At 37.0% G+C, this 14,194-nt stretch overlaps 1 protein-coding gene across 11 annotated transcripts in view; it reads left to right on the forward strand.

Moving 5' to 3' along the window:
* Positions 1–14,194, forward strand: part of PALLD (palladin, cytoskeletal associated protein) — a 187,096-nt gene that overhangs the window by 135,756 nt on the left and 37,146 nt on the right. For 6 of the 11 annotated variants that reach the window (XM_077177280.1, XM_077177282.1, XM_054633495.2 and 3 more), the window contains one exon: positions 12,194–12,886. The exons of 3 other annotated variants lie outside the window; for them this stretch is intronic. In XM_077177280.1, coding sequence (XP_077033395.1) covers positions 12,194–12,886 — 693 coding nt within the window. The remainder of the gene's footprint in view (positions 1–12,193; positions 12,887–14,194) is intronic. 2 more of the 11 variants (XM_077177283.1, XM_077177289.1) reach the window with 1 other exon arrangement.

Genomic DNA, 14,194 nt, shown 5'->3' on the forward strand with positions numbered 1-14,194 from the left:
GCCATTTCTAGTATTAGGCTCTTGCAGGAAAATGTTCTCCCTAGTGTAGAAGATCAGACATAACTAATCTGTGAAGTATTGCCTGGACAGTGTACTGCAAGAATTATGTGCTATCAAAGTTTGTTTCCCCATTTTTTAAACTAAGGCCTTGTGGATTACTGATTATTTAAGTAACTTGAATATTGAAGTCTTGAAATTCATTTGGAAAACTGCAGTCTCTGAAGGTTTATGAAATGACCAAAAAATGGACGGCTTCAAACAACGCTGCCTTTAGGGCGTGAGAATGTAATTAGTGTGGTAAGTCTGAGTGCATGGACTCATTACAGTCTTGGCATGAGAAAGAGGATGACTGTAGGGGAATGTACTTGTTTTCCTCCAAACAGAAATACTAAGCAGCAAAATCTTTCTGCAGTTCTGGGTGCACACTTTCCCTGGTATATAGCACAACTAGTTGGAGAACTTAAATGTCCTTTCTTTATTTTGTACCTTTATGACAAAAACTACCAAATTTTAAATTATTTTTGGGTTTTTTCTAGATTTTTGGCTTTTTACTTATTTTTCTGTATATTTTGTATGATTTGTCTAATCAATTAGCTGACCTCAAACCATCCAAATGCTTCTGTTTTTGTGTACATTTTCATTGAGTGCTATGCTTGAGGTTTCTACCTGAAACAGAATAGAACTAGGAGGATCCTTCAAGTGAGAAACAAGGTCAATGTACTGTGTAAATTTTATTTGTGGCTACACCGTAGTTTAAGTAAACTGGCCCAGAGACACAAGGGTCATGAAGGTTCGAATACCTCAAATAACTTTCCTTGAGTTCATGGTAGAAAACTGTAGTAGGTGAGGTTATTTTAGACGGATGTTTTCCCAAGAATGAATCATGGTTTTCCAGAGAATGAAGCATGGTTTTCCAGAGAAGCTAGAATATGCAGTGAGATAGAAGGTAAAGTCATGAATTCTGGTACACCCTAGGTAGGCCTTGTGAAGCTCACATGGGGTGGTGAAGATGTGCTGGTAGCCCAAGGGAAGAGGCAGGGAGGCAGATGAGAAGGCAGACCAGCATTATACCATGATCTGAGTGTTGCTGAGAGGAACAGGATCATGTGGAAATTCATAGTGAAAAAAGGAAGAACTGTATGATCCCCACTGATGCTGACTTTAGTGCTTCCAATATTATTATTGTCAATATCCTTCTGTTGTTGAAGTAACCTGGAAGTCCCAAATTACATATTTCGTATGAAACTATTGGTCATTTATCAAAGCACAGCCTGATTTTTCTCTTTCTCTATCTCAGCTGTTTTTGAAGTAAGTTACACTTGGAGTCCAAGCTGTTGTGATACTTGTAGAGAAGTATCACAGCAGCTTGGACTCCAAGTGTAATTTACTTCATGTTGGATTAATTAATTAATAAGTAATAATAATTAATAAGTAATTTACTACAATGTTGGATTAATTGTGAGAGATACGTATTGCAGTTTCTACATCTTGCTAGCACTTAGAATGATAGAAACGAAGCATGGATTACTTTTTTCTAATTTCAATTTACTAACAGTGATTTACCAATAGTTTCCAAATGTAATTTTAGTAGTCTACTTATGTGAAGGAAACAATTTATATATAGAATTGTGTAACAGTTTGGGTTGGAGGGGACCTTAAAGAATAATTAGTTTCAACCTTCCTGCTGTGGGCAAGGAACGTGGGCTGGAATAAAGTACATATACATTCAATGTAAAAACCTTTTACAACAGGGACAATAAGGACAAAACAAACTGCTGTTGGTCAAGATAAACTAAATGAACTTTACTATAGGAGTAGGTAAACCACTCTTCTTGTCATCCATTCTGGAATGTTCATTTTAACATAAATCTTATCCTAATAAATATGGAAAAATATAACTTGGAACCCTTAAATCAGACAAGTGCTGTTTCTAATATTCTTTCTCAGACAGTGTCCAGATTCAGGCTGAGAAGGTGCGTGAGTCATCAAAATACTGAGTCCATAAAGAGTGAATCTTCATAATTGTCAGACAAAATGGTTTTAAATCCTGAGAAATATACTTTGTAAATAGCTTTTTACTGCTGTGATCAGACTGATAGCAAAAAAGACATGTTTGTTTTGTCTGGAAGGTTTTTACTGCAGGGCAGATGGGAGCAGTGGAATTGATTTCTAGAGTTCAGCTGCAGGCAATCAAATAGGAAAATCTGTACTACAACATAGAAATAGTAAAATTGCTAACTAGGATAGGTCAATACATTGTCTCTGAGTATGTAAATGTTTAATAATATGCAAGATACCCTATTTTTGACATATATTACACATCAGTATGTTGTACACTTTGAAACTGTAAAGAAATCCTATAAAGAAAATGCTGTAAATCAAATAAAATAATTTTCAGTGTATTCATGTAGAAAGAGATGTGTTTGACTTACCAGAAGTTGACAGACAAAATATAAAGCCACAAATCTCTTGTGGTATACACACTTAGTTTTAAAAGCCTCTTAGATTGTATGGTTTGACTATCACTTCATGGTAGTTTATTCAGTGTATAGCCTACATTGGCAAATAGTGCACAGAAACAAGGCTGGCTCCATAGAGTGAAGAAACATGCTGAGGGTGTTGCATCCGCACACTTCAGGGTCATTGAGCTTTGGGATTTTGGTTTTTCCTTTTGGACTAGCTCTAGTCTGTTCCATGGACTCATAAGTGTCTCAGGTTGGTTAGTTCATTTCACCTGATAGGAAAGGAGTTCATGTTCTCGAGAGGCCTCTCATGGATGCAAACCAGAGAAAAAGGAAGCGGGAAATGGTTGGAAATTCATTTCAAAAGCACATTTCTGACCCAAGCGAAAACCCAGATGCAGATATGTCCTTACTGTTCTCTTAGGAGAAGTGTCAGGTTCCTTGTTTTTGGCTAGTTACCATGCTGGTCACAATTTCATTTGGGAAAAAATTAAATATAGTTCTTCCTTTTGTTTTCTCTGTATAAGATGGCTGGCTGCTTTCACTGGAAGCTAAGCAAGATTCAAAACAGTTTTAGGGAAGGAACCAGCCATTCATACTCATTGGCACAGTATTTGTCTATAACAAATGTTTATCATCACATGTTTGCCTGTATGATTCCTTCTTTTTTATGTGATTATACATCACTTAAGGTGCAACTTAATTCATAGAAGAAGTCTCTACTATATGTCTCCCATACTCAAGGTTGTTTGCTGTAGTAAAAAACAAATAGTACCTGAAGTGAATCATCTTTATGGAATGTATTTTCACTCTGAATACAAAAGAAATTATTTGCTCTGCCATTTATGCGTAAGATATTCCATTTAAGCTTTCCAGAACAATATACTGTACACTTAGCTAGCAGTTTTAAAATAAAAATCTCACCATTACATCACTATATCTCTTTATGAGCAAAATTCTGTTTAAAATTATGTGTTGCCATTGCAAGAAGCTAATTCAGGTTGTATGTTGGTGTCCAAATTCGTGTAACAACAGTATGCATTGTTGCTCTTTGTGGTGACAAGGAATGTAATTAGTACTGGTCAGGTCTATTTAAGTGTTCAGGCACATAATATATTCTGACTACTTAAAAGCAGGTTTTGACTGCAGTGACATCTGTGTACTGTAGGTGGATTTTGCCTCTGCTTAGCAATACTGCTGAAAGATTTTGTTTGTTTGCTTTAGCCAAGCAGTGGAGAAATTATATTTACAATACCCTGGCAAAAAGTAGCATCCCTTCATATCTGAGGGTGCTTTAGCAAAATTTTGGGTATCATAATTTTTCTTGTCTCTTTATACATTGGGGATGACACCTTTTAAAAAACAAACAAAAAAGTTCAGCCTCCAAACTCGCAGTTCTGAAGTACATGTCTGGCTAGATAAGGTGTGACAGTGCCCTGTAAATTATTTTATTTTGGGGGATATAGCGTCCTCTGCTGTACCAAGCCTAAGTTATAATTGTGTTAGGATTGTATTGGTTGAATAAATGTCACAAAATTTCTGGGCAAAGCTGCAATGTTATTTTCAGTTTCCAATGCTCCTGACTACAAGGCTGAAAGATTTTTACTGTCTTCAGCAGTTGGTTTTACTTGCTGGTACATCTCCTTCTTCCATAAAAGATAGTGTATGTTGTTGAGGGGATTATTTTTGTGTGCACAGAAGGACTTCAGGAAGAATGGTGTGGAAGGGGCTAACAGCAGGCCTGTTAGCTAAAGGAGCAAGAAGAAGCTGAGAAGTAAGAAGCAGCTGATAAGGAGCTCTCTCCAAGGCTCTAACCAAGGAGACTGAGAGAGGAAAGATAAGAGAACTTCGCAGCTGGACAAAGCATTTTAGAAATTTAGTTGAAGTCACTATAACTTCTCACCAAGAGTATTATGTTGACTTATTGTGGCCAATAGTAAAGGTAGAAGAAGCATAAACAATTGGAAAGTTGTCAAACCATGTTCAATAATAAAGGGTTGCCAACTGAGACTGCTTGTGGTCTCTGCTTTGTGTCGTGACCACCTCGACAGCGACAGAATGGTATAGCACTAAACTCTTACAGCATTAAGATGGGGCTGACACCTAAAGTAAGTCTATCATATGTTGTTGTAATGGAATTGCAGAAGTATACAAATATTTCATTTAAATACCAGTTCTTATGTATTTATTTCATTTTCAGTTGTTCCTTTTCATATGGTGGTTTAAGAATAGGGTACCTCCACTAAGTTTCATAAACTACTGATGTGTCAGCTGGTAATATCCCAGCTTTACATGAGGCAGCTACCTGCTCCAATATCAGACCTGTTTGTGAATACAGAATAGCTGATAAAAGGGCCTAAAACTTAGGTTCTAAAGGCACCTTAGTTTTGTGAGTATTTTTAATAGAGAGTTGAAATTTTAATTTTCCTAAAAGCACATTGTGAGGAACTGAGGGCTCCCTTTAATGGCAGGACACCCAGTAGCTACTCAGTTTTTTTTCCTTTTTAATATATTATCCATTCTTCCTCACAAAGAAAATCTCTTTCAATAGTACAAAGCAGTCATCTTTATATGTAACCCAAAGAACACACTTGACAGATACTGGAATGTTAATATTGAAGACCTGGAAATTCAATTTTAAGCCCACTGTAACAGTTATTGAGTGGCATAAAAATCAGCAAATCTCCTAATTCTGGTGATCAGTAGTAATAAGATGTGATGATTTATACAGCATCTTGTTAATCAAATATATTAAATTTAAAATAAATATGTGAATTAAAAAAGACAACTGTGCATGTGTTGTTCCAGTGAGGAGATATATAGTATTACGTCTTTTTCTTCTGTTCACTTTTGGTTTTAGGCTAACACAGTTTTTCATATTTAGATTTTTTTTTCCAATCCATATTTTCTTTGAATATATACCAGTCAACACAGAACATAATTTAGTATAGCATAATCAGAGTCAGAAGACCTCTTTTTCTGTTTGCAGGCCAGTTCATTCCTGCATTTTGAGTAATGATTTCCTACACTTTGGGTTGATTCAGCTGATTGGAACCTGCATTGTAATTAATGTCTCGGTGCAATTTACCTCTCAATAACATAACACTTTTAGCTTCCTTTCTCAGTAAAACCTGTTGCCTGTGTAATATTTTAGCTGTTATATCTGTCACTGGATAGCCTGTGCATTTGTTGTGCAACACAATTGAATTACCAAGCCCGACAGATTTTTGACTACCAGACCGATTCTTATGATCTAACCCTACCAGAGATATGAAGTTTAGCATTTTTGCTAAAGCTGTATTGTATCTTTGTGACTTTTGGGAACAATGAATGTGCACAAGAGCACCATTTCCTCTCTTTCTGTACCCAAGCTAAATGTGTTATCTCACTGGTGCATGTTTTGAAAAATGTCCCTGCAGTGGTATTGAGGGCTAAAAAATGGTTCCTGTCTCTGAAAGAATGGCTCGTGTTTGCCGAATACTGGCACCCTCTCTACTGTTGGTTTCCTTAGCACAGAAATTACCTTGATGTGTTTGACAGATAATCAAAACAGAGTGGAAAATGGGCACAGCTACAACTGCCACTTTTTAGGATAGATAGAAAGGTTTTTAACAGCCAAATTACAGCAGGACTTCCTTACAAAAGAGTCCACAAACAATGCAGATGGTTTACACTTCTCATCTGGGTGTTTGAAGTTTCTTAGATGAAAAGTTAAGCTCAGCTTCACAGTGTGCTCATAACACAGTCCCTGTGTTAGTTCTTGCATCATATTTCTTCTTCTAGGAGTGTATTAGCTTACATTGAAACTAATTATAAATGCTCCTGTATATCAACCTGAAATACAGAAAATATTTCTGTAAATCTGCATTTTCAGATTATTAAGCTTTGAAGGGAAGGCAATAAAAATGTTAAAGTGTTGCAGCTGCTGGAAGTGGTTCCTAGTTACACTTCTCCATCAAGTTACCCAGCATGAGGTTTAAATTGTAATGACAACCTGCATCCTCCCTGTAATGTTAGTATAGACAAAATACACCTCTGAATATTTTCATGCTAGAACCCAAACTGGTGCTGGTTTCTGTGTGTTGTTGTTGTTATTCCTCCATCCTGTCCCCTCCATCACCTGTCTCCCCCCCATTTTTATTTTAACTGATAATTCTAGTTGTAGCTAATTCTAGTCTTACATAAATATGAACCCTTGCAGCATTTAAAACAGTCCCTTTTTTTTTTTCCTCCCACAATCTTAGGGACTGTTCAGTCTCAGAAAACCTAAAACTTGTCTAAATGCATTTGTATTGATACAGCCTGGAGGCTGTCTGTGTGTTGAATGCATAGCAGTTTTTGTTAAAAGAGGCAACTATTCTCCCTTTAATTCACATTCTTTCCTTGACATATATGTACATCTTTGACATTTCTAAAAATAAGCAAATATTTATTCAGCGAATATTTCAGTCTGAGTTACTTTTGTATTCTGAGTATTTCTTTTCAGTACATCTGGTCATTAATTCACTGGCAGATTAATTTAGGTAGATTAATTTAGGTTTTGGGTTTTTTCATTTTTAGCAACTCAGGAATTAGTAAGTTTGGTGTAAAAATTTAAATTGTATTAGGAATTTTGTCAAGAGTAGAATTCCAGGTATCAGAGATTGCTATCACATTTTGGATAAGTTGGTATGTATGTTTTAGTCTCTTAAATAGTAGCTGTCAGACGTAGTTAAGAAAATTACTAATTTTCAATAGGTACTATATCAGCAAAATGCCCATGTTGTACTTGTAGAAAGCAAATTAAATGTCTTTAAGAGCTACCTGGCAGATTTGTCCTAACAGCTGCTGGGAACCACAGATGCAGAAGCAGGTATCCAGTTTATTGTATAAATACCAAAGTTTAGAGATAAATATATCTAAATGTACACATATACATAGTACATCTATACATAGAGAGCTGCTGGCATTGAACTCAGTGAGAAGAACCCCTGCCATTTGATACAATGTGATAGTGACTGTCTCCCTTTTGGTAGAGCTCTGGCATAATTCTGAAGCAATAGTATTGAGTTAGAAGCTAGATCTTCTTTGGAAAGTAGTTTATGGAGATGAGTAGTTGTTACCCCAAATATACAGGTATTTTCTGGCATTGTTTTTGAATCTAAACTTAGAAAAATAGCTCAACATTTTGAAATTGTGCTTAATTCTGATCATTTTTCATTTAAAATATTCCTGTACCTTCATTTCAGTGGTATGTTTTGTATATTTCTGTAGAACTGCACCATCTGTTTCTCAAAAAGCAGGTCACTGATAGGATTGTGAAGGGACTGATCTGCTTTTGCTCAGGAATGACTTGAGACAGAAGGGAGCTCGTTATTCTTCCATACCTGAGATAAATAGGACTCTTTCTTTCAAACAAAAATTGCCTTTCTTTGTCTGTTTTCCATTTTATTTTATTGAGATCAGGAGGTACAAAGTTTGGAATTTTAAAATGTTATAGAAAACATCACTTAGTCTTGGTTCTTTACCTGTGGTCATTTATTTCCATTTACTTTGTGTACTGTGTTGTAAAACACTGACTAAATTTCAATGTCCTTGCATACTTCATGGTAGGCATGACTCAATAGGGTTCATTTCATATACAAAGGCTTCAAGGCTACAACAGCATTTCTCTTCCTTTTGGAACTTCCCCTTCCAAGAGAGGTAGTTTGGATAGAAGGGGCTTCCATATGAACTTTTGTGTTTAAAGGTACACAAAGTTGATGATTAAACTGCAAACAGTAAGATGCTTCCCAGAAGAGGGACATTGTTTCTCTAAATAAGCTTTGTAATGTAAGATAAAAGTAAAGCTGGTACATACCCTAATACTGGGAATATGTGAATGAGCCTAGGACAGAAGTTAAGTGTGTAGGATTTACTTCATTCCTGGGAATGCCATCTGCTGTAATGTTATCTGCAATTCAGCAGCCAGGTCTTGTTGAGCCTTGAAGAGATGTGCAACCACAACCTATGTTGCTCCTTTACTCCACTCTTTTCAGGCACTTACAGTTCCTGATGGGGGTTGTTACCAGTTTAATTCTCAGTCACATACTGCTCTGTTTTCAAAGCAATGTGATACAGAGGTTATCAGGAAGAAAAAGCATTATGAAAATGGGATAAAAATATAAACCAGCCTATTGTAATTTAAACCAAGTGCATACCTCAAAATATGATTTCTCAAGTCGCTATTAAACTGTGGTGTACGTATTGGCAACCATTGTTGTCCAACAAGAAACCTAATGTCTCATGTCCCTCCTCTTTGCTTTTGACATCTGTTTCCAAATGTTTCTTGCTGTCCCTTAGCTCTGAAAGTCATCACCTTACTGAGCATGTTCTGAGTGCCCAGTACCAAACCCATGCATGGAGCTGCTCTCATGGCTCAGAAACCTCCCCTCTGTTGTAACTGATGTCTGCTTTCATTAACATCTTACTGCCTTGCTGCTTGCATTTTGGAACTTTTTTAGCATACCTATCAGATCATCTGAAAATGTATTTTAATATCTTGGTTAATAATACCTGGTACTGGAAAAACATTACAAATTCTAAAGCAGAAGTTTTGAACATACTTATGTAGTACTAGGCCTGCTTTTCAGTGAGGTGATGGAGTTTCTCAATATTCATTTTACCCTAGCTATGATTTTTTTTCTAATTACTTACCTTTATCATTTACTGATTGAATTTGCTAAGAAAGTACTTTTATATGCTCATTCTTATATTGTTATAATTAATTATTTGGCAAAATAAAAAATTCCACATGAGAAAATAAGTTTATGCTCTATTGTTTAGACAAGCTTGATGTGTTTCCTGAATGCATGTGTGCCCTTTAAAATTACAAAACACATTTCAACTAATTGGAAAGAGGATGTAATTACAATTAAATTAGTTTTCCTTGTAATCTCATCCAAAACCCAAACTCTTTTAATTCCCTTCTTTGTTTCCCTACTAATGAGAAATTAATAATTTTCATAATTTTGGCAGCTGGGCTCTCCCTGCCTTTGTCACAGCAGAGGATCTACCTATGTAGAACTTCCACCACTGATGGTGTCATTCCAAAGAAACACTGGTGAATTGTTATTTTTTCCTCTCCTTTTCTCCTTCATAATGACACATCTCTAGAATACCTCTCCTCAAGAAAATGGCAGTGTCTGATGTTAAAAGAATAGCTCTGAGGTAGAGAACATGCCTTTGCAGACAAGGATTGTGCACTCTTACAACTGGCATGAAAATTTACTCTAAGCTGGTCTTTGTGGTTTTTTTGCCCCATGGAGTGATGTGATAATGGTTGTGTTTGCATGCTATTTTTTAAGCAAACAAACACTTAATTTAGGTCGATTTTAAGCTGACCAACAGCTGTTCAACCTGAATCAGTACTGTCCTGGGCTAATAAACCCTGATTTACAGGCATGCATATTTCTGCAGCCTCAAGTCAAGCTTAGTGGGAGAGCTGAGCAACCTCATATTTGCCTGTCATCCTTTTGTAGAGATGGCCTGAATCTGGTCTCTGCCTGTGCCTGGCAGGGTCAGCAGCAGTGCAGGGCAGTGCTGCAGCGCTGCACTTGCATTGACAAGGCCATAGATGGGCATTTGTGGGATGCTGCTGGCCGGGCGCAGCGCCATGTGACTTGGCAAATGCAAATAAAAAGGTCTCAAGACATGACACTCCTACTTGCTTTCAGCACATGTTGGATAAACATAGTAGTGTTGGAGACAGCTGTTTCTTCTATATTCAACACCTCATTTACAATGCTAAATTATCCCCTTTTTCGTTTTTTTACCTTAGTCTGTCTGTAATAAATAAATAAAAAATTGAGGATGATTATGATGAAAAATAAAATAACTATTATTTGTTAATAATTTTAGAGGTATTGGACAGTAGGTCTGCAAATATTCAGGCCAAAGATGCAGAATGAGGTGAAAGGAGTAGTCCTACAGGGTTTTCTCTGTCCAGCCAGAAGTGACCAGAACTGTTGCTGTCATCAACTAAGCAAGTCAAATGTCGACGGGAACTAAAATTGTGTTGTTTTAACTGATTTAAATAAAGATGAATGTTAAGTAATTTCACAAAAATAGAATAAGTTTCAGCTGGCATCCTGTGGAATGAAAAGTCAAACTGATAGGGATTAAGAATCTCTATAATCAACATTAAAAAATTAATTTTAAAATTTACAAAGTGAACTGTAAACTGTTTCAAATGTTCTTGTTGCTAATTTAAGTTAAAAAGTTAATCTCCTTTTAAGTGCTGCAATTTGTATTGTTAGTAAGACATTGGTAGAATTGAACTATCTTTACAACAACAATACCAAAGAAAGGCAACTGTTAAGTATAAGTTACTCATTTTTCAGTTTTCTGCCCTAAAACAGCTTGCTCCCCTTTTTCTTATCTAAGCAATCTCCTTTGGCCAGAGATCATAAGCAGAATTATTGTCAGAAAACATTTTCTGGGAAATGTAGATGGTTGGAATATCAAAATTAATCTTCAAGTGGAAAATATGATGTTATTACCATTTCTAATTTTGTTGCTATCAACAAAAGTATATTGTTGTGCCAGAATCATACATTCATATGCCATGCATTAGGCAAACTGCTTCTAAAATGTCTGCTTAGATGACCTAAATTATATATAAACAATGACATGCTTGTATATAATAAAGTATTTATATATTAAATATACAGAAAAGGTATATGTGCATATGCTGAAACTTTGTGGATATTTGGAGTATTGAGATAAAGTTATTTTTTCCAGTAGAAAAAGGACAATTTCAAGCAAGCTAGTCTGATGTATTGTCACATGATAGACCACAGTTAATTTTGAGCTTAATGTCTTTCAAACAGCTGTATTGAGACCAAAAAACCCCCCAGTTCTGATTTGCTTCCGTGCTGAATATTTTACTGTTTTCTTTCATTTTTTCCCCTTAATTAAGAGTTCTGAGTGCTCCTGCATATTAACTTTTTTAGTCTCTATTCTTCTTCCAGTGAATTTCTGAATTTCTAAATTAAATTCTTACTTCCATTTAAGCTGATAGCCCCAGAACTATATTAAGTATCTACTAAGATTCGTCTCAGGACCTACAGTTGAAAATAAAACTGGGGAGAAAAACTGAGACTAAAGACCTGGGGAAGCTCAGTTCACAGCTTCCCTAGGTTACAGATGTTTCTCAGAAGTCTTTGCTCATCTACATACATGGATGGTTCTAACACAGAAGTTGGTCCCAAGTACTTCATTAAAAGTATGGCTGTAATTAGGTCTGTCTGGCCCACAGAGGCTACAGTAGAAATTCAGCTACGGCTGAAGTTGTTACTTGGTAAATATTTCAGCCTTATCATTGAAATGGGACCTTTGAAAAAAAATCACAAGAACCAAAAAGAAACCTTGTTAAGAGTTTCAGTGCTTTTACCTTGAATACCATTATCTGGATTGTGCCTTTAAAATATCCTAAGTGCTTCACATTGCCATATAATTTACCTTTTTGAAGAATTGATGGTTCTGTTAAATTCTATTATGCATACCCTTTTTCCTTCATCTTGAGGACAAAAAAATGGACTTTTGTAGCCATGCGTTAACTCTGAAGAAGTGGGGCTATTCAACATGTGTAAATGCTTTGAACTTTCCCTCTCTTTCAATTTTCCTGGACCATAGACCAGTGGAACTTTTACCTCCTCTCCAGCCAGAATTGCATGTCTGATCATCTTTTTGTCTATTTTTCCTTCCCGCAGGGACCCCCAAAAAATACAGCAGCTGCAGAACCAAATTCGTCTGGAACAAGAAAGTGGACAGTGGTATCGTCACCAACAGCAACCTGATCATCAGCACCCTCCCTCTTCTCCTTCCTTTCCTCCTCCCCCCTCCTTCCAGGAGCTTGAGTCCAGCCAGTCTGCCACCTCTCCTGTGCCAATGAGTATTCTTAACTCTCATACTTCCCCAACCATGCAGTCTTCCAGCTCCTTCAACTATGCTCGGCCTAAGCAGTTCATTGCTGCCCAGAACATCAGCCCTGCTTCAGGTTATGTGACTCCATCTTCTGGGTCATCCACATCTAGCCTTCCTTCTCCTATGTCTCCAACTGCTTCTCAGAAACAGTTTGGGAGAGTGCCAGTTCCTCCCTTCTCTCAGCAGTTTGCTCCAGAAGGGGAATATGCCTGGTCTCCGTCTTCTCCATCCCCTCCACCCCCACCTCCACCTGTCTTTAGTCCAACAGCGACATATCCAGTGTGTGATTCCTTTCCACTTCCACCTCCTCCACCCCCTCCTCTTCCTTCACTTTCTTCACCTTCCCACAGCCTGTCTCCAACTCCAAGATTTCCTAATTCCAGCCAGTCTCCAGCAGCTTTTCTCAGCTCCATGCTGCCATCCCAGCCACCACCCATTTCTGTCAACGCATTAGGCCTCCCGAAAGGAGTGACGCCTCCGTAAGTATCAGCTGATGAGCTCCTTGATGTACTGCAGATTGTAAAGATTATTGCACTTGCTTCATTTGTACTTTTCTAGGGTCCTTTGCTGTTAGCAGTTATCTGAGAGGGAGAGATGTGTGAATAAATTGCAAGTGCTTCTGTGCTCAAGATGTGAGATAGTTTTTTAACCCTCACAGAAGTGAGATTCTGAAAGAGCCCTACAGTAGGAGCACAAAAGATGAGAAGCTGAAGCTTTAAACTGGAGTTTGAGAAAATGTGAAAGCAGAAGCAAAAGGCTCTGCAGGCCCAGGGCAGTGAAAGGAGATCCAAGAAAACCCTTCTCATGGGCCAGTTCTTTTAAAGTCACGTATTCAGTGATATTTGCTGTTTCTGTTCCTATTACATCTGCAGGTAGAGAAATTTCAAGTACAGAGTATATCTTTCAGAAGTCCTTATAACTTTGTGATACTGAAAATACAAGGTATTAAAGTATACATCTGATAACAAAGTGGCCATAACAGTTCCTTGGCTTCAGCTAGAGATTTTGTTCTGAGGAAGTTTGGGAAAGTGTTTACAGAGGGATTTAAAATAGCAGTGCATAAAAACAAACAGAATCCCTATCCCTAACAACTCCGCTCACTTATTTTCCCCTTTTGTCTTCATTAAAGGCCAAAATAGTATTTTGGAGCATGTTAGCTCCCATCATAGATCAGTTTTTCTTTCTACTGGCACTAGACTCTCATTCCATCCTTAGAGAACAAAGAGACATGCTGAAGAACAAAAATGAAAATAGCTGTATCCAAGGCTTATTTATAACTTTGTCCAGAAGTTTGTCTAAACATATCTACAGTATCTAGGTGACTTGCTCAGCTACATACTGTTGCAGTGGGAAATTCTGTTATTTCAATCCAAGATATGAAAAGGAAGAGAAAGAAGAAAGAGGACAGATATCTAAGTAATAAGTCATGTATCTGTTTTAAACAGCATTTCTTTATCTTGATTTGTTTCATACAGCTCATTATGGAGTCTGGCTATGAAATGTTTTTAGGAGAAAAATTAATAAATACTCCAATTTGCCCTTGCAGTCATCATAGTTGTGATTTTCTGTTTTACTGTGTCCTTTGCACTGGCTGAGTTTTGCTATTGATACTGAGCACTGAAAATTGCATGATTAATTTACTGACAGCTTGACCAGTAAGCACAGCCCACTGAAGCCTGCTATTACCCTTGATTTTCCAAGGAAGGGTTCTAGTCCAGCTATACAGCTCTGACAAGAGCTGGATTCATTTTTGAGCTCACCTCTGTGTGCTGTGAGGGTAATAGCAG

This window comes from Agelaius phoeniceus, chromosome 4 (genome assembly GCF_051311805.1).
Source record: "Agelaius phoeniceus isolate bAgePho1 chromosome 4, bAgePho1.hap1, whole genome shotgun sequence".
NCBI classification, from domain to species: Eukaryota; Metazoa; Chordata; class Aves; order Passeriformes; family Icteridae; genus Agelaius; species Agelaius phoeniceus.